We start from the raw sequence: 18,369 nt of genomic DNA, 5'->3' as shown, positions 1-18,369 counted from the left end.
AGTTCATCAGACCCTGAGCCCTCAATTCCCACTCCATCTCTTAGCAGCTGTGACCTTAGGAAACCCCTTCCCCTTTTAGCTATTCACCTGCTACCCAGGTTGGTCTTGTCTCTACAGGCAATTCCAGCCTGAATCCCTCTTTCATCCATCTCAACTCCCTAGTCTGGGCTTCCAGCTTTATGAGTTCATCTCTCAGATCCTGGGATCCCGATCTAGATTAAACCATCTTAGCTTTACGGAGGAAAATGCAGGAGTTGTTGAAAGAACACGGGTTTTGGAGACAGACCTCATTGTCCTAGCCCCAAGTTAGGGCCCTACACAAGGCATTTAACTGGGTCAACTGCCTTTCCTTGTGTTGCAGGTTCTAATTAGATCTATGACCCACACTAAACCAGTCAATGCTGACTAGTGAGCCAGACCCTTGTCAAGCCGCTTGGCTGGGGGCCTTAGGCTGGTTGAACTCATCAGTTAACCTTACAAGATTTATGTTTTAAGAGACACTGCAGGCCATTGTCTCCAAAGGACTCCCGGCTTAACCCAAAACACCTTTAGGGCTGTGATGTGAGCAGGGTGCTACTGCTACAAACAGTGCAAAAGCAGCTTCTGGCCTTCACTGGTGTGGCTAGAAAATCCAAGGTGGAAAGCATTCCAGGAAAAGGACCAAAGTCAATAGGGTGGTGATGAAAGTAAGGAGTTTAAAAGGATAAGCAGATTCCCATGTAACAGAGAATCAGTCAGTAGAGGGCCAAGTATAGGCCTGAGACAATCAATTTCTGGGGTTTGTGACACCCAAGGTCAGGCAATGATTTCCCAGGCCTGGGTTTGATCCATTCAGAAGGGTCAGGCCCCCTGGCCACAGATCTACCAGGAGCCAGTCTTGCCCTCTCCTTCCCAATCAGGCAGAGACCATCACCCTGCAGCAGCTGCACCCAGCACCTAGGACAGATCACCACATGCAAAGGTCCAAAGTTTTATTGTTTTGAATACATTCTCCAGCAGCCCCCTACTTCCCTCCCCCGCCCTCCTTCCCAATACAGAATAAGGCTTGACCAGTCCCCCACCCAACCCCAGGGGCCCCAGCTGGGAGGCAGAGGGGGCTTCCAGTTTGCTTTCAGGGCACCCCCTTCCCATCCTCTCATCCGCCTGCCCATGGGCCAGTCCTAGGAGCAGCTGGGGGTAAAGGGATTGGACCTATACTGGGGTGGGGAGAGGGAGAGCAGGCACTTGTAGTTTTGTGGCCCATGGGCGGCACCCCTCAACCTCCTCCACCCCCATTCCCCACACCGTGTAATTTTTGGTTCATCAAAAAATTGTCCCTCCCTCCCATTGCAACCTTGTGGGATATGAGAAACCCAGGCACTCACAGCCCCTGGAGGGGCAAGGAAGGCAGGGGTGGGGCTGAGGGTGTTTGTGGGGTGGAGAGGGAGAGGTACAAGAGGCAGAGAACAGGGAGGGAGACAAGGCTTTACTTCCTAAGCGATTGTAATAAAAAAGTTCCTGGGTGTTGAGGCCAAAGCCTCAATTCAAATATAAATTCCCCAGAATGGAGGTGGCCCCCTTAATGCCCCCCTCCCTCCCCCCACCACCAACTTTGCCCAGAGCTTAGAAACAGACGGGACAGCCCCTGACCCTGGGCACCCACCCACCCCACCATTAAAAAAAAAAAAAAAAAAAAAAAAAAAGAAATTAAAGTTTTATACAAAATATGGGGAGGAGAGGGAGGAGGCAGGGAGAAGACTAGAGAGCTGCCCTCACCTCCAGGGCTTTGGGGGGGTTAAGGCAGCAAAAGCACGGGGAGTGGGGGGAAGCTGGGCCCCCTTCCCACAGCCCTCAGGAATCTCGATGCTCAAGGGAAAGCTGGGCTGTCGCATGCTGGAGGTCAGAACTCACCCGCCTTGGAGTGAGGGGACCCCCAGCCTCCCCAGGCCCATCCCCACGAACCTTCTTGTCCTCACCCTCATCCTCAAGGCCCCCAGCAGGGCCCCCACCCCCCTCGAGGCGACAGTCTTCACTCCAGCGCCGCTTAAAGCGCAGCTTGAGGGGCATGCACTGGGCTGCCCCAGGTGCCTCGCCAGGCTCGGGCTTGGGGGGTGCAGGTGGGGCACGGGGCGTCTTGAACACCTCCCCATCTTCCTCATCCTCATCGCTGATGTCAGTCACCTCCACCTCCTCTGATTCTCCTTCTGAGATAGGTTCCACCTTGATCTGTGGTGGTGGTGGTGGTGGTGGGGCCAGTGTCCCCGCCCCCTCAGCCAGCCCGCCAGTGCTGCTGCCACTGCTCTGGTCAGCGCCTCCTGCAGCCTTCTCCCCAGCTGCCCTCTGGCGGCGTCCTAGTGGGGGCGGCTGGAGCTTAAACTTGAATGGGGAAGAGGAGGAGGAAGAGGATGACGAGGCTGAGGAAGGGACTGGTGGGGTCTCAGGTGCCATGGACGGCAGCGGGCACTTGTCAGGGCGCTGTGGCTGGGGCACCACCAGCCCAGGGTAGTGCAGGAAGGCGCGGGGGCTGAGGTGGTAGTTGTAGACGCTTTGGGTGTGGGCCTGCAGGTACCGCTTCATGTCCTCAGGGCTAAAGGAAAAGTGGGAGCCTCCACCTGAGCCACTGGGGCCACCACTGGGGTACATAGGACTCAGGGTGGGAGAAGGTGTGTAGGCCAGGTGAGTGGGTGTCATGGGCAAAGCCGGTGAGAGCTGAGGGGGTAGCAGGGAGCCAGGCCCAGCTAGAGGTGATACAGGAAAGGGACTGAGGGGCTCAGGGCCACCCCGGGGTCGGGGGTAGACACGGAAGACACCAGGGTCATGGGGCAGGCGGGCCAGAGGGGGCCCTCGGAAAGCACCCAGCTCCGGAGGGCCAGGTGGTCGTGCCCGGGGGTCCTCTCCCAGTGGTTCTTCCAGCTCTGAGGTGCCATCACTACAGTCACTGACTGAGCCTCGGCCCAGACGGCGGGCCACCACAGCTGAGAAGAGTGAGGATGATGATGAAGAGCAGGCCGGTGGTGAGCGGGGGTCCTCGGTGGGGGAGAGCACCTCGGAGGGCGTTGAGGGAGGGAAGCGGAAGTGGCTGCCGCCCGATGGCACTGGAGGGGCACTCTGTGGCACCGCACCCCCTGACAGAGTGAGGATACTCAGTGTCAAGGCCCCTGTCCTAGCCTGGACAGAGACAAACCCTCTCTCCCTCCAAGGTCATGCATCCCTGGTACTCACCAGCCAACCCCACATCGATGAAAGGATAATTAACCAGCACCAGTTTGTTGAAGTTGAACTTGTAGGTGAACCGTTTCCCCTTGGTCTTGTGCAGAATGCGTTTATTATAATAATAGCTGTGGGTGTAGAGACACCATTGGGATGGTCATTGATCAGTCTATATCCATTGGGACTCGGTCTAGACTCCATACCTTGATGCATGCTTGTGTGCTGCTCACAAAGGGTCCCCGAGAAACATGGGTCACATGAAAGAAATTAAATATCCAGAATATGGGGCCCAGACTAGAGGTCTCATAGGTGATGACATTCCCAACACCTTGTGTTACCAATGACTCAGAGAAGGGCTAGGATTTGCCCAAGGTCACACAGCTAGGATCTGGCAGAGCCAGGTGCCAATCCTAAAGCCCATTCCCATGGGTCAGGAGCTTCCAAACCAGTGGGGACTAACCCTGTGCTCCAGGGCCCACAGCCCCTCCTTACCGAAGGGCCCGGCTCAGCTTGTCATAGTTCATCTGGGGTTTGCACTTTCGGACACCCCAAAGCCGAGCTACCTCGTCGGGGTCCTTGATGACGAACTCCCCATAGTCGCCCTGCCAGGCGATAACACCCTGGTACTCTTCCTTCCTTAGCAGCTCCAGAATAAAGTGCCACAGCTGGATCTGCCTCGAGCCAGGGGACGATTCCGGCTTGTAGGCCCAATCCGGGAAGGCAAACCCTAGGGACGGGAGGCAGGGAGGGAGTGGCCTGGGGTCAGGATGCCAAGTCGGGGATCTGGGTCATTTCCCAGGATCCACCTCCTACCCAACCCTCATGGTAGGGAAATCCCTCTACTCTCAGCCAAGTGAAGACCTGAGTTAGGAAGAGACTCTATGTCTGTTTGAGGGGGCTAGACAGGAGCTGGGGGGAGGGGAAGCTGGAGCCTGCTCCAGCGACACCGGGAGAAACAGGAAACCGTCGGCGGCGGGTCCCGGGGCCAGTGCCAGGGGGCTAGGCACCAAGCCAGGCTGGCGGGCAGAGCTGCCAGTGGGGGAGGGGCAGAAAGGGCACACGTGGCCAGCCCATTTGGGGCACAGCCCCCCAGCCCACCCCCACACCCATTCAGAGCCAAATGCACCCCCCCCCCAGTTCCTCTGATACCCTTCTTAGGAACATACACTATCTCCCCACCCCAAGACCTAAAAGAGTCGTACTCCCACCCCAGGAACCAGAAGATTTTTTTTTTTCTTAAAAGGACCAGGAGGGGTGGGGTGGCTGGTTGACGATGAGGTCAGCACTTGCACACACAGAGGCTTCTGTCTTCCCTGGAGAGTGAAACCCAGACTGTCTGAAAGGCCCCCCCACCCTGCACCAAGCCCTGGACCCTCTAAGTTGCATCGCCCTCCCCAAACCCAGGCATCCAGGCCAGACCTGGCTAGAGGTCCCCCAGTCCAGGGCAGAGACCAAGCAGGCACCGTGGCACTGTCACCCTCTTCCCACTTCTGCCTTCTCATCCTCAGCTTCTTCCCTGCCCACCTGCCTGCCCACCCCCAGCATTAACCTTGGGTAGAGGTTGGTGGTGGGCTGGCTGGTCCCTGGAGGGGGTGGGCAGCCTGGGGTGGGGGGGCTGCGGTTGTTGTCATTTCCCAAACCCCCGGGTAATCAGGGACCATCAATAATTCAGCACAAGGCAGCCGGTAATGGAGGGGTGGGAGGAGGGAAAGGGGAGGAAGGGAGGGAGGGGGGAGGCAGGGCAGGGGCCCTGGTGCCACTAGTGAAGAGAAGACCAAGGTGGATGGTGGATGGCTAAAGATGAACGGGGGTAAATGGGTGTGGTAGTGTACACCTTTTGTCCCTTTAGTGGGGAGGCTGAGGTGGGAATATTGAGCTCAGGAATTTGTGACCAGCCCAGGCAACATAGCAAGACCCTCTCCAAAAAAAAAAAGGGCGGGGTTCCAAATCCTGGTCTGCAAGTCTGCAGAGGTCAGTCTCCCTCTCTTGGCCCCAGCTCAAGCAGGTACCAACCAGGCCTCTGGGCAAGACTAAGCCTCCCCAAAGACTCCACCCCAGTCTGGAATCCAACACTGGATCCTTCCCCTTGAGAACACCAGGGATCAGCAGTACCTGCTCACACTGGGACCACCCCCTTCAAATCCAAAACTCACTCTGTCCCCAACAGGAGCTCAAGTGCCCAACTCCTGGTAGACTGGCATGACCAGTATTACATTCCCCTCCTAGTACCTACCCCATTCAGAAGTCCCAGCCTAAACCAGTCCCTTAGGGCTCCAGGAATATGACCTCCAGCTGTTCAGACCCAGAGTCCTGGACCAGCAGCACTGCTCCATTTAGCAGGGACAGTTCCTGACAACCTCTTCCAAGGACCCCAGCATCCACAGCCCCATGCCTCTCTTGGGAATTCAGCTCCTCACCCCATTATCCTCAGCCTGCTACACAGCAGAGGTCCCAGGGTCTCCTTCTGGGCCCAGAGGCCTTTGGGAACCCAGATGACCAAACCACCAGGGTACAACCACCAAGTACCCCAAGAGCCCTCTCCAAAAAGCTTCTGGCCCCCTCAGGGTACCATACGAAGCTACATGCTACTCTCACTTCAGTCCCAATTTGGCTCCCAGACCTAGGAGGGGGGCTGAAGCCCTGAGACATCCATCTGGGGGTGGAGGGGTGTATTGACTTCCACCCCCCCCCCCAAATTAAAGCCACCCTTCCCAGCCCACCCGCCCCAGCCTCCATGTCCCGGTAACCAGGCAACGTGTGTGCAGCGACAGTCCTGGGAGCGGGGGAGCAGGAGGCTAAAAATAAACTTTGCAGAAGAGAGGCAGTGAGAGAGACTACATGCAACACAAAGGGAACTCGGAAAGGAGGTGGGGGGGCTCTGGAAAGGCCTCAAGCTGCATTCTGAGCTGTCCCAGGCCCCCTTGTTAACCTCCTTCCCTGAGTGACACCCCGCCCCCCAGGGCCTGGACCCTGGCTGCCACTCCTGGCAGGGACCCTTCCCCACACCCAGGCCCACCCCAACACCAGCTTTCCTCATCGGACACAGCATACATAAGGGCCTGTTCCTGGCTTTGGGGGGGCAGAATGAAGGGGGGGTGACGTCAGGGACTCTCAATGGGGCTCTGTTCCCCAAGCCTTGGAGCCAGGAGCCAGGCACGGGCAAGGGGAGCATGTGTGAGCGTATGCTGTGTATGTGTCCACGTGCTTAAATCAGGGAAACGCCAGCTCTGCACCAAGAAAGCCTGGGGGTGCAGGACCTTTGGAGCATGGGGGACCAGTGAGGCAAAGAGATGGAGAAAACAGTTGCATTCAAAGAGGGGTTCAAGAAACACAGACCGGGTGTGAAGGTGGCAGCAGACAGGAAGGGCTGAGATGGCTGGGTCCCAGAAGGCACACCTGGATCTCACAGAGGTAGGGTAGGGATTCTCCCAGACTGCAAGACTGGGTGGGGGCAGAATTCCTAGGCACCCCCTCAATTTCACGTGACTGTCCAAACTTTTTTTAAGAGACTATGGGGGTCGGAAGGGAGGAGTGATGGTAGAGGAAGAACACGCTGGCCTCCAGGGGGGCCCCACCACCTCCCCCACTCCAGGCAGCCCTCGATGGCGCCAGGGCCGGGAAGAAAACAGGAAGTGGGAAACAGCCGCGGCAGAAGAGAGAGGGGCTGGGATGGAGGATCAGATGGAGGGGCTCATAACCGCCAGCACACGGAAAAATGGACTGACCGGGAGGCCATTCCAGGCCCCCCTCACCAGCTCCCACTCCCCAAACCAGAGAACCCACACACGACTCGCACCCCAGCCAGGACTGTAGAGCTTCCCAGCCGGTCCCAATGGGCCAAGGCCCCTAGTAGAGAGGAAAGACAGGCGGAGTTGTCTGGGCACCTCGGTGCCCTCCCCGAGTGAGGGGAGGCTCTCGCTGCCCCCAGGGCCCAGCGGCCCAGGAGCCTGTGGAAGCCGGGGAATAAGTGGGACGCACGTGACTGACCCTACAGCACTCCGAACCCCTGCCCCACCCTCAGCCCCCCTCCCCGGCCGCAATCCCCTGGCGCCGAAGTCCTGCTCCGAGCCCTTTAAGAGCCGCCCCCACCCGCCGAGCAGGGGGTGGGGTGGGTGGGCCGGTCGGGGCACACACCCGCACACAGGAGCCCTAGCCGCGGCCGCCGCCGGGGAAAGGAAACAAGTTTGAACAGCGGCGCCCGGCCCCCTTCCCCCTCCCCCGTCCCCGCCCCGGGCCGGATTCCGACAGGGTACACGGGCAGGGGGCGGCTAGGACCCCTCCCCCCGCGCACCCGGGCGCAAAGTCCAGCCTGTGCGAGCCCGGGGGCGGCGGGGGATGGGAGGGGGGAAAGTCCGACCGGGAGGGGGGTTAATCCCGATGCCCCCCGCCCGCCGGCCAAGGGGGGGAGGGGAACCCAGGCCCCTTAAGGAGGAGCAAGTTGGCGGGGAAGAGGGGCGGAGGGAAAGACGGCCCGCTGAAAGAGAAGAGCTGGATCTGGGAGGGGGAAGGGGGGGGAGATTCTGCGTCCCCCCACCACATTCCCCACCTTCCTCAACCCCCAGCCTCCGACGGTGCGGGAGGAGGGTACCCATGTCTCCCCCGAGCCACCTTAAAGCAGCGCGTTCTAAGGTCGGAAACAAAAAGTTCCTTTTTCGAACGTTCGGGCTGCGCTTTGGAACTTTGCGACTCGGTGCGGGCGGGGGAGCGAGGAGCCGGCGGAGACGGGCGGGGGAGGGGCAGCGCAGCCCGGACCCCGAGTCCCGGGCTCCCCACTCACGCCCTCCTAGAGGCCATCCGTATCCCCCACTAACCCGATGCGAGGCACGCGCAGCTGTGAAGGTCACGGGCCGGACCGCGCAGCGCGGAACCGGGGATAGCGGGCCCAGTGGACCAACCCCCCCCCCCGCCCCGCACACGTCCCGGCCCCCAGAGTGCAACGTGACAGAACGGCAGGGAGGGACCCCGCCACCCCCGTGATCTAGGGAGTGGGGGAGAGCCCAGCTTGTGAGGTTCGGGCAGGTAGAGAAGATCAGGACCCGCAACACCCACACCACTCCGACCCGAGCCCCGAATTGGGGGTCCCAAGCAGCACCCCCTGTCGCTCCACAAGAAGCAACAGGTCTTGAGTGCTTGGGGGTCCCCCATAACTAGGAATCACTCGGGCTCCCCCGGACCCCTCCAGCCCCCCCAAAGTTTTCTGCCCGGTTTCCCGGGGCAACAAGTCTCCCCCACACGTGCTGCCCCCGCCCCCACCTGTGTCCGCCGGGGTCTTCATGCTGGGGGGCCCGGGGCAAGGCACCCCGACTCCGGGCCGTGGCTCCCGGCGCCCGCGCTGCCCCGTCCCGTCCCGCGCCCGTCGGGCCGCCCTCGCCGCCTCACACGGCCTCGCCTCTCAGAGCCTCTCCCCTCCCCGCCGCCGCCTCCCGGGTTAATATCGCACTCCGGGGCCGGGACGCCCACGCCCCCCGGCCGGCGACGTCACCGCCGCGTCGCCATGGAGACACTGCGCCCGCCCCCTCCCCGCGCACTCACACACACGCTTGCCGGCGCGCAGCCACTGAGGACCGGCCGGCTCTGGGCTTAAAGGGGCCGCGCGGCGGGGGAGGGAGGAAGGAGAGGGCGGGGAGGGGATGGGGTCCTGGGGGTCATGACCCATCTCGGAGGCTCCCTGTCTGCTGATAACTAAAGCCCTCAGCGCTTGCTACCTGCCACCCCTCCTCCTCCCCTGCCCCCTGGGGCCTGGACTTTCTTTTGGGAGCCTGAGGGTAGAGGGGAGTAGCCTGTAAGTGGGGTCAGAAACTTTTGTGGGGAAGGGCATGGACCATTGGGGAGGAGGCCGAATCTTCTCTGCCGGAGGACAGAGTCAGGGCTTGGCGAATAATCATCCAGACCACCGCATTTTCCCAGCCTGGCCTTACACAGTCCCCCCACCCCCAACCCTGAACCTGAATGGGGCAGCTGTCCAGGGGTGGGGTAGAACGGGTGGGAAGCACTTCCCAGCATCGGAAATGGAGAGGCGGTGTACCCTCCGCTCCTGTGAGGATGGGGTCTTGGCCTTCCTGTTAGCCCCTAGTCCAGCTGGGGAGGAAGTGATCAGAAAAAATGTATTCTGGAACCACCACCACCATCCTCAACCTGCAGCTGTCCTGGGGACACTGGTGCCGGAGGTACCTCCACCTCCTCCTCTAGGGCAAGGGGTTCCGTAGGTGGGACCAGGATGTGAGGAGGCGTCGCAAATCTCAACAAATGTGCTCCCAAGGGGAATTTAGGGTCTCCAGGAGAGAGGAAGACAGGGCTTAAGACCTAAGGCTGGGGCTTAGGGGAAGTGTTAAGTTTGTTCTCCGCAGCAGCTGGGAGGGATGGATGGAGCCTGAGGCTCGGGAAACAGGAAATCAGAGTGCAGATCGGATGGATGGAGGCAGGGAGCCAGAAGCAGGGTAGAGGGCAAATAGAAGCAATATTCACAGACGTATCCTAGACACAGCCTCAAAAGTGACTCAAGTTACCAAAGGAGGAGAGTATGTGGACAAAGGGCAAGACAAACCCAAAAGATGGACCAAGAGAGACAAGCCAGAAGAAGAAAAGGCCTACAGGGGCCAGACTCTACGTTTTTAGGGCTTTAAATGCAGGCTTCTCCCTTGCCGGGTTCCTAGTGTGCCTTAGATCAGCTCCTCACCAGTGCCTCAGACAAAGTCTCAGGCCTCCTCCTTGGGGAGACCAAGGTCTCCAGAGGAGCATTCACCCCCTTGGGAAATTATGTAACCTTGCCTACGGACACTACAGCTCCCCCACGGATATTGTAACCCTCTGGGAGCAGTGTGGTCCAGCAATAATAATAATCATCATTGTTAGAATAACAGCTCCCGATTCTGAGTGCTCACAATGTGCCAGGCACTGGGCCAAGCATTGTCAGAGGCATCTTCTCATTTAATCCTCACAGAATCCCAGTAAAGGGAGTTACAATTGTTATCCCCATTTACAGATTATGAAAATGAGGCTCTGAGAGAGGAAATTAGTCTGACAAAGTCCTACAGTCAGGAAGAGCTGGGATCAGGGTTCAAACCCAGATCCATTCCTTAACCATTATACTTCACTACCTCCCCAATACAGTTTGACAGATGACAGATCCGTAACAGCCCAGTGACCTCACACACATTCTCCAATAAGGAAGAGACCTGAGTTACAAACCCAGCTCTGCTTCCCTGTGCCTGTGACAAAGGGCAAGTGACCTCCTCTTTTTGAGCTTCAGATTCTACATCATTAGCCAGGTGAGGTGGTGCATACCTGTAATTCCAGCAACTCAGGAGGCTGAGGCAAGAAGATCTCAATTTCGAGGTCAGGCTGGACAATTTCAGACCCTAAGCAACTTAGTGAGAACCTGTTTCAGAATAAAAAAGATGTGGCTCAATGGTTAAGCACTGCTAGGTTCAATTCCTGGTACCCCCCCCCAAAAAAAAAAAATTCATCTATAAAATGGGACTATTAATAGACCTTACACAATAGTTTTATTGTATTATTGTAAAAAATCAGGAATGTGAAGCACACAATAAATATTGGGCTGGGCATGTAGCTCAGTGGTAGAGCTTGTGCTTGGCATGTGGTTTGCTCACCAGCATCCAGACATAAATAAGTAAAAATTAACACTGGTAATAATTATTAACAGAGTAAAAAGCATTATTAGATATTAGCAGAAACAACTTTATACCCAATAGATGATGTGAGCACCTCTTACCCTACAGACTCCAACTATAAACTGAATAAACACACATCACTGACAATGTGAAATTGCCTATTAATGTCATAATCCCACCTTGACCCAGGTGACCAGCTCATTGCACTGTTTCTTTTCTTTTTCTTTTTTTTTTTTTTCTTTTTTTTTTCTTTTTTTGGTACCAGGAATTGAACCCAGGGGTGCTTAACCACTGAGCCACATCCCTAGCTATAGGGATTGGTGGTTTATGCAAACTTGTTCATAGGTATTAAAATCTGTCAAGGGTCCATGTTACTCTACCACAGAAATGTGGAGCCTGTGGAATAGTTCAGTTGACTCAGGGATACTGAGACCCATCCTCAAAGATGATAGAAGATGATAGCAATTGTGATCCCAACCATTACTGAAACACCTGAATAGTGTGAATTTGTGATCAGAACTATTCCTCAGGCTGGGCATAATATAATCCCAGTGACTTGGAAGGCTGAAACAGAAGGATCACAAGTTCAAGGTCAACTTCAGCAATTTAGTGGGCCCTGTCTCAAAATAAAAACCACAAAGGGCCAGGCGTTGTGGATCACACCTGTACCCCCATCGACTCAGGAGGCTGAAGCAGGAAGATTACAGGTTCTAGGCCAGCCTCAGCAACTTAGTGAGGCCTTAAGCCATGTAGCCAGACACTGTCCAAAATAGAAAATAAAGGACTGGGGATGCGACTCAGTGGTTTTAACCCTTTGCCCCCGCCCATACACCCCTGACACACCCTGGTTAAAAAAAAATACAAAAAACCAAAAGGGGCTGGAAAGAATATAGCTCAGTGATAAAGTGATCCTGGGTTCAATTGCCAGTACCAACACCAAAAACAACAAAATATTCCTCACCACTGACCAGTCCTTAAAGAGAGGCCGTGCAACCAGGTGATTCAGTTCCAATGAACCAGATGTCACCCCCACCCCCATTTCACTATGGAAAGGCCTTCACATGCCCAGGGAAAAGTGTAGCCTCTCTGACTCAGGACACACTTGAAATGAAAGGTGTAAACAACTCTGTCCAGACAGTGAGGTACCCCCATCCCATGGCCCTGGTAGTCCTTGTTCCAGTTTGCCACCCTGACACAGATAGTATTTAACCTGCTGTTGTCAGGCAGAGGCATTGACCGGAGCTGTCCTATAAAAGTCTCAATTTTTTTTTTTTTTTGGTACTGGGGATTGAACCCTGGGACCCTTTACCACTGAGCCATATCTCCAGTCTGTTTTATTTTTTATTTTGAGACGGGATCATGCTAAGTTGTTGATGGCCTCACTAAGTCGCGGAGGCTGGCCTTGAACTTGTGATTCTTCTGCCTTAGCCTCCTGAGCCACTGGGATTATAGGTGTGTGCCACTATGCCTGGCGAGTTCCAACATTTCAGACTTGACAGCTCACTTCTGTAAAGGAAACTATGTGGACAACCCATCCTTCAGCCATATGAGCAATAATGAACCATTAAGACCCTAAAAATAGAGACTGAAGGTAGAGCACTTGCCTAGCACCGCACAAGGTCCTAGGTTCGGTCCCCAGCAAGGGTGTGTGTGTGGGAGAGACAGACCATTAGAGCATTGTACTTCCCTTAGCAGTAGTATGAGCACCCACCCCATATAGACAGAGCAGTGAACTGTCCCTAAGTGGAGGATGTAACTATACTATAGTATCATCCATTCTCACCTCCCTGACTCAGATGTGCATAAGGCTTCTAGCCTCTGTGCCAGGCACACTACTCTCCATTTACACTCATTCCTTGATGAGGTCCATCAGTCCTGTGGGAGATCACTATCTCTCAGCTGATTTCTACCACATTTTTATCTCTAGCTAGAGACTTTTCCCTGAGTTCCAACCCTACACATCCCTCTGGAATCTGCAACTCCATTTAAAAAAAATTTTTTTTAGATGATGGACCTTTATTTATTTATTTATTTATTTATTTATTTATTTATTTTTGGCAGTGCTGGGGAATTGAACCCAGGGTCTCGTGCTTGAAAGGCAAGCACTCTACAAACTGAGCTATCTCCCCAGCCCCTGATGGACCTTTATTTTTATTATTAAAAAAAAAAAAGTTGGGGCTGGGGAGATAGCTCAGTCAGTAGAGTGCTTGCCTTGTAAGCACAAGGCCCTGGGTTCGATCCCCAGCACCCAAAAAAAAAAAAAAAAAAGAAAAAAAAGTTGTTGATGAGCCTTCATTTTTATGTGGTGCTTAGAATTGAACCCAGTGCCTCGTACATGCTAGGCAAGCGCTCTACCTCTAAGCCACAACCCCAGCTCCCTGCAACTCCATTTTGCTGGTTGCTCAGGTTGAATATCTTGGAATCATCATTGTGTACTTTCACCCAACATTCAATGTGAAGGGAATTCCCAGAAGCTCTATCTTCCGCTATTCCAGAATCAGCTCCCTTTATTTCTCCCTATATTGCCCAGGCTGTCCTTGAACTCCTGCACTGAAGTGATCCTCCCACCTCAGCCTGCAGAGGAGCTAAAACACATGGGCACCCACATCTACTAAAATCTGTACTCCACTGATCACCACCCTCCTCCTGTTCTGGAATATTCTCACTGTACTTCCTGTTGCCACTGGCCTCTAGTCTGTGCTCCACCCATAGCCAGAGGGATCCCAAAAAATCAGATCACATTTCTTTGCTGCCCCAAACCTTCCAGTGGCCCCTCTACTCGCTGGGAGTAAAAGCCAAGTCCTTGCAATGGTCACAAGGTCTTACCTGGACCCTACCTCCCAGCTTTTCCCATCATTTCCACTTTAGCTCCACTTTGTTTCTTTGCTGTCCCTTGGGCATATCAGGGCTCAGGGACTTCGTATGTGCTCATCTGACAGGAAAACTTTTCCCCAAGATACCTACATAGCTCTGTCTTTCATCCCCTTCAGGCTTTTATTCACAAACAACCATCCAAATAAGACCCTACCTGACAACTCGATTTTTTTTAAATGTCAGCACCTTTTCTAGATGCTTCTCTGTTATTTTTCTCCACTGCATTTATCCTTACCTGACATATGTATATTTCCATAATGTATTTGCTTACTGCCTGAATCCCGTCCCCTATATTGTAAGCTCTAAGAGACCAGAGAATGAATATATATATTTATATATATATATATATATTTTTTTTTTGATACCAGGGATTGAACACAGGGGTGCTTAACCACTGATACACATTGCCAGTTCTTTTTATATTTTATTTTGAGACAGGGTCTTGCTAAGTTGCTGAGGCCGGCTTTATAGGCATGTGCCACCTCACCCAGCAAGACCAGAGATTTTTCACTTGTTTTGCTTCCTACATTATTCCCCAAACCTGACACAATGGCTGGTAGTCTATGATGAATAAATAAACCCATAATTGAGCAGCAAACCCCCAGAAACCCAGTGCAATACAAAGAATGTAACCCCTTACACAGAGAGACCCTCATGGGTGGTTAGTGACAATGCAACCCCCTAAAGAAGGTGAACCCATAAATAGAAGAATCTCCATTGCATAAGAAGGGGTGATTATTCTCTCAAATGTCAGCTGCACGAAGACCAATGTTTGCTCTATTTTTTACACTGCCTCATCACAGGTGCCTAGAACTGTGTCAGGCATTGAATAGGTTAACAATGTGTACTTGAAGTGAACTGAGTCTAGCACATACAGTGGTACAGCCTCATGATAGTATGAACCCATGCAGATGGTACAGTGTCTGCAACCAATATAAACCCACATATGCGGTACAGTTCTCACATACTGGAAATCCCAGACGCTCGAAAAAGTGTGAATCCCAATATATATATAGTGTGACCCTCATAAATGATGTAACCCCCCCCATAAAGATAATATGACCCTCACAAATATCCTGAGCTCCATGCAACTGGTGAGACAGCATATAGACAATGTGTGTCTCCATGTAATTCCCTCATTAGGTGATCTACCAGAGGCAACAACAACAACAACCCCTCCTTCTCCTCCACTTCTGGAACCCAGGGATGTTCTACCAATGAGCTACATGCCCCCATCCTTTTTATTTTGTATTTTGAGATAGTTTCTCACCAAGTGCTGAGGCTGGCCTCAAACTTATGATCCTCCTACCTCAGCCTCCTGAGTTGCTGGGACCACAGGTGTACACAAGTGCACCCAGCCAATCAGCTAATATAACTTTTTAACATGATGAAAATTATTCTATCAACTGGATCAATTCCCATAACCTGGGTAACCCCAAATGCACAATGTAGACATATATATAAATAGGGTCACTTCTATAAACAGTGTGACTCAGTGTACACATTGTGAACAGCATAACCCCCAAATCAACATGGCTTCATACAGTACAACCCATGGACGTTGCATGCTCACGTGGACAATGCCACCCCCCTGGGTGGACCACCAATGGGTGCATTATAGACTGTGAACAATGTAGACTCACCAATGGCTGCAATAAACCCTAATGTCAATTTCATTAACATTATAGATAAAGAAACTCTCATTTACAGGTAGAAATCTCATGTTCCATTTGAATTCTGGGAGTTCGTAATCTTCATAACATTATATGATCTGATGACCCCCAAAATGTAATTCTCCTATAAAAATCCAACCTCCCTCCTACACACACATACACATGAAGACACTGAGTGGGCTGGGGTTGTGGCTCAGCAGCACTTGTGAGGCACTGGGTTCAAGCCTCATCACCACATAAAAAAAATAAAAAACTGTGCCTATAACTAACTAAGTAAATAAATAAATAAAAAGACACTATGAACTACTGGGCGCAGGGTGCACACGCCTGTAATTCCAGTGACTGGGGAGGCTGAGGTAGGAGAATAGCAAGTTCAAAGCCAGCTTCAATAACTGAGCTGAGACCCTGTCTCAAAATAAAAACTAAAAGGAGTTGAGGATATAGCTCAGTGGTAGAGTGTCCCTGGGTTCAATCCTAAGTACCAAAAAATAAAAAAGTAATCACAATAAGCCACAATAAGCTGACATTTTTGCAAACTTACTCTGTTTACACTGATTTATTTATTTATTTTTTATTTAATTCACTTTTTTTTTTTTTGGTGCTGGGGATTGAACCTAGGGTCTTGCACATGCTAAACACACTATCACTGAGCCATACCCCCAGCCTATGTTCATTTTTTAAATTAAACTTATTTATTTTAAATGATACATAAAAACAGCTGGGTGAGTGGCACTCACCTGTAATCCCAGCAACCTGAAAGGCTGAGGCATGAGGATCACAAGTTCAAGGCTAGCCTTAGCAATTCAGCAAGACCCTGAACAGTCGAGTGAGATCCTGTTTCAAAATAAAAACATAAAATAGGGCTGGGGAGGGCTGGGTTTGTGACTATGTGGAAAAGCACGTGCTTAGCACATATGAGGTGCTGGGTTCAATCCTCAGCACCACATAAAAAAAAAATAAATAAAGTTATTGTATCCATCTACAACTACATATTAAACAAACAAACAACAACAACAACAACAAAAAAAAAACAAAGACAGGGAATGTAACTCGGTGGTAAAGTACCCTTGGGTTCAATTCCCAGTGTTGAACAAAAACAAAACAATCATAAAAGTTATTTGCATTTTTGGAATACAATGTGATATTTCAATCCACATATCATTGTGTAATGTACAAATCAGGTTAAGCAGTATCTCCTTAAACACATATAATTTCTTTCACTTTATTTAGCAATATTGGGTTTCAAATATAGAAGCTCATCTGCAGCCCTTTTTTATATTTTATATTTTTTGATACCAGGAATTGAACCCTGGGGTGATTACCCACCTAGTCACATCCCTAGCTCTTTATTTTTTATTTTGAGATAAATTGCTGAGGGCCTTGCCAAATTGCAATTCTCCTTCGTCAGCCTTCCAAGTCACTGGGGTTATAGGCATGAGCCACCATGCCCAGCTACTCTGTAATAGCACATGCTTACACTGTTCTAAATGTTTTGTACATGTTAACTTCTTATCCCCTTTTAATTATTCATTTAATTAAAAAAATTTCTTTTTGCAGTGGTGGTGATGGACCCCAGGGCCTCATGCCAGGTTAGTGCTCTACCCCTGATGTACACCCCCAGACCTATTATCACCTTTTAAAAAAAGGTGGAAAGCAAGGCACAGAGGAATTAAGTGACCTTCTCAACATCACACAGCTGGGAAGAAGCCCAGTTGGGATTTGACCTGAGGGCAGGCAGCCTGGTTAAACCTGTGTAATTCTACCTCCTGCAACATCACCCCTCACCCCAATGACAGTGTAATTTTAATGAACTGTGTAACTAACCTCTATGACAAGGGAAATAGGCCTTTGACATTGTGAATTCCCACTGATAGGTCTCATTCATGCATGGTATAACTTGTATAAGCAGTGGGGATCCTTCTATGGACATTATAAATACATCAGGGCCAGGGGTTGGGGATGTAGCTCAGTGGAAGAGTACTTGTCTAGCGTGTATGAGGCCTTGAGTTCCATGCCCAGTACTGCAATAAATAAATAATAAACAAATACATAAGTAATACATCACAGTCAGAAACAGTCCCTGACAGTGGAGACCCCCTTTCAGCAGAACATTCTAGGGAAGATGAGTTCCTCTGTGGAACTTCCCCCGACTCTAATTCTCCCTCACTTATGCTAATTGAACTGATCAATGGAAATCTTCCCCAAACATAACTTAAGCTCCTATGGGCAGTGTGAACTTCTGCCCAGTATTAGCCTTCCTCTGGATAGTGTAATTTTTGGATCCATGACAAAGATAACATAGACAGTTCACATCTGAGTGCACAACGGAACTTTCTCTGGCGGCTGTGAATCTCTTTTGTGACAGCATGCACCACTCCCCAACTACTAAGTGGGCAGTGTAAACTCTTTTGAGTACAAATTTTTCTCATACTCAGCATCTACCTAATGCGCATAGCATAAATGGCCTTATGAAATTTTCAACTCTGAGTCCACCTAATAAGGAAGTAGGTACTATCTTTAAGAGAATTAAAATAGATACAATAGATAGTATTAGATTGTAAAAGCAATATACTAGCATAGCTATTCCTTCTTAGTGCGAACTCCTTGTGGACAGTGAAAATTTCCCGCATCTCTGCGGACAGTGGGTATTTTCCACGGATAATGTGAATCTCTTCCATACTCAGTATACCCCATTGGACAACTAGTCATTCTTCCAGGTCCTGTGAAAGACATATGCCACAGAACGTTCTTTCACAAGTAGTGCAAATGTTATTTACACAGCATTACCTGCAATAGGCTAAATGCATTTTTCTTACAACTGGTGTGAGTCTTGAGTAAATATAGTACTGTGAATCCATTGCAAACAAAAGAAACCTTCCCAAGGGTCAGTGTACATTGTTCCCCATTTCCCCTGATCCAGAGTAAATCTGGTGTGAAAGATATGGATGGATATATATATATATATATATATATATATATACAAATTCACACGTGGTGTAAAC

The 18,369-nt window shown here is 51.6% G+C and overlaps 1 protein-coding gene across 1 annotated transcript; it reads right to left on the bottom strand.

The window, feature by feature from the left end:
- Positions 1–1,670: 1,670 nt before the first annotated feature.
- Erf (ETS2 repressor factor) lies at positions 1,671–8,609 on the bottom strand. The gene is made up of 4 exons (XM_047530104.1): positions 8,443–8,609; positions 3,682–3,916; positions 3,202–3,317; positions 1,671–3,104 (listed from the first exon to the last, which is right to left on the bottom strand). Exons 1-4 carry the CDS (start codon positions 8,462–8,464, stop codon positions 1,831–1,833), a joined length of 1,647 nt encoding a protein of 548 aa, XP_047386060.1. The 5' UTR covers positions 8,465–8,609; the 3' UTR covers positions 1,671–1,830.
- Between the last annotated feature and the right edge of the window lie 9,760 nt (positions 8,610–18,369).

This window comes from Sciurus carolinensis, chromosome 16, assembly GCF_902686445.1.
Source record: "Sciurus carolinensis chromosome 16, mSciCar1.2, whole genome shotgun sequence".
NCBI classification, from domain to species: Eukaryota; Metazoa; Chordata; class Mammalia; order Rodentia; family Sciuridae; genus Sciurus; species Sciurus carolinensis.
The sequence above is the reverse complement of the archived record's forward strand: the minus strand, read 5'-3'. Positions and strand labels throughout refer to the sequence as shown.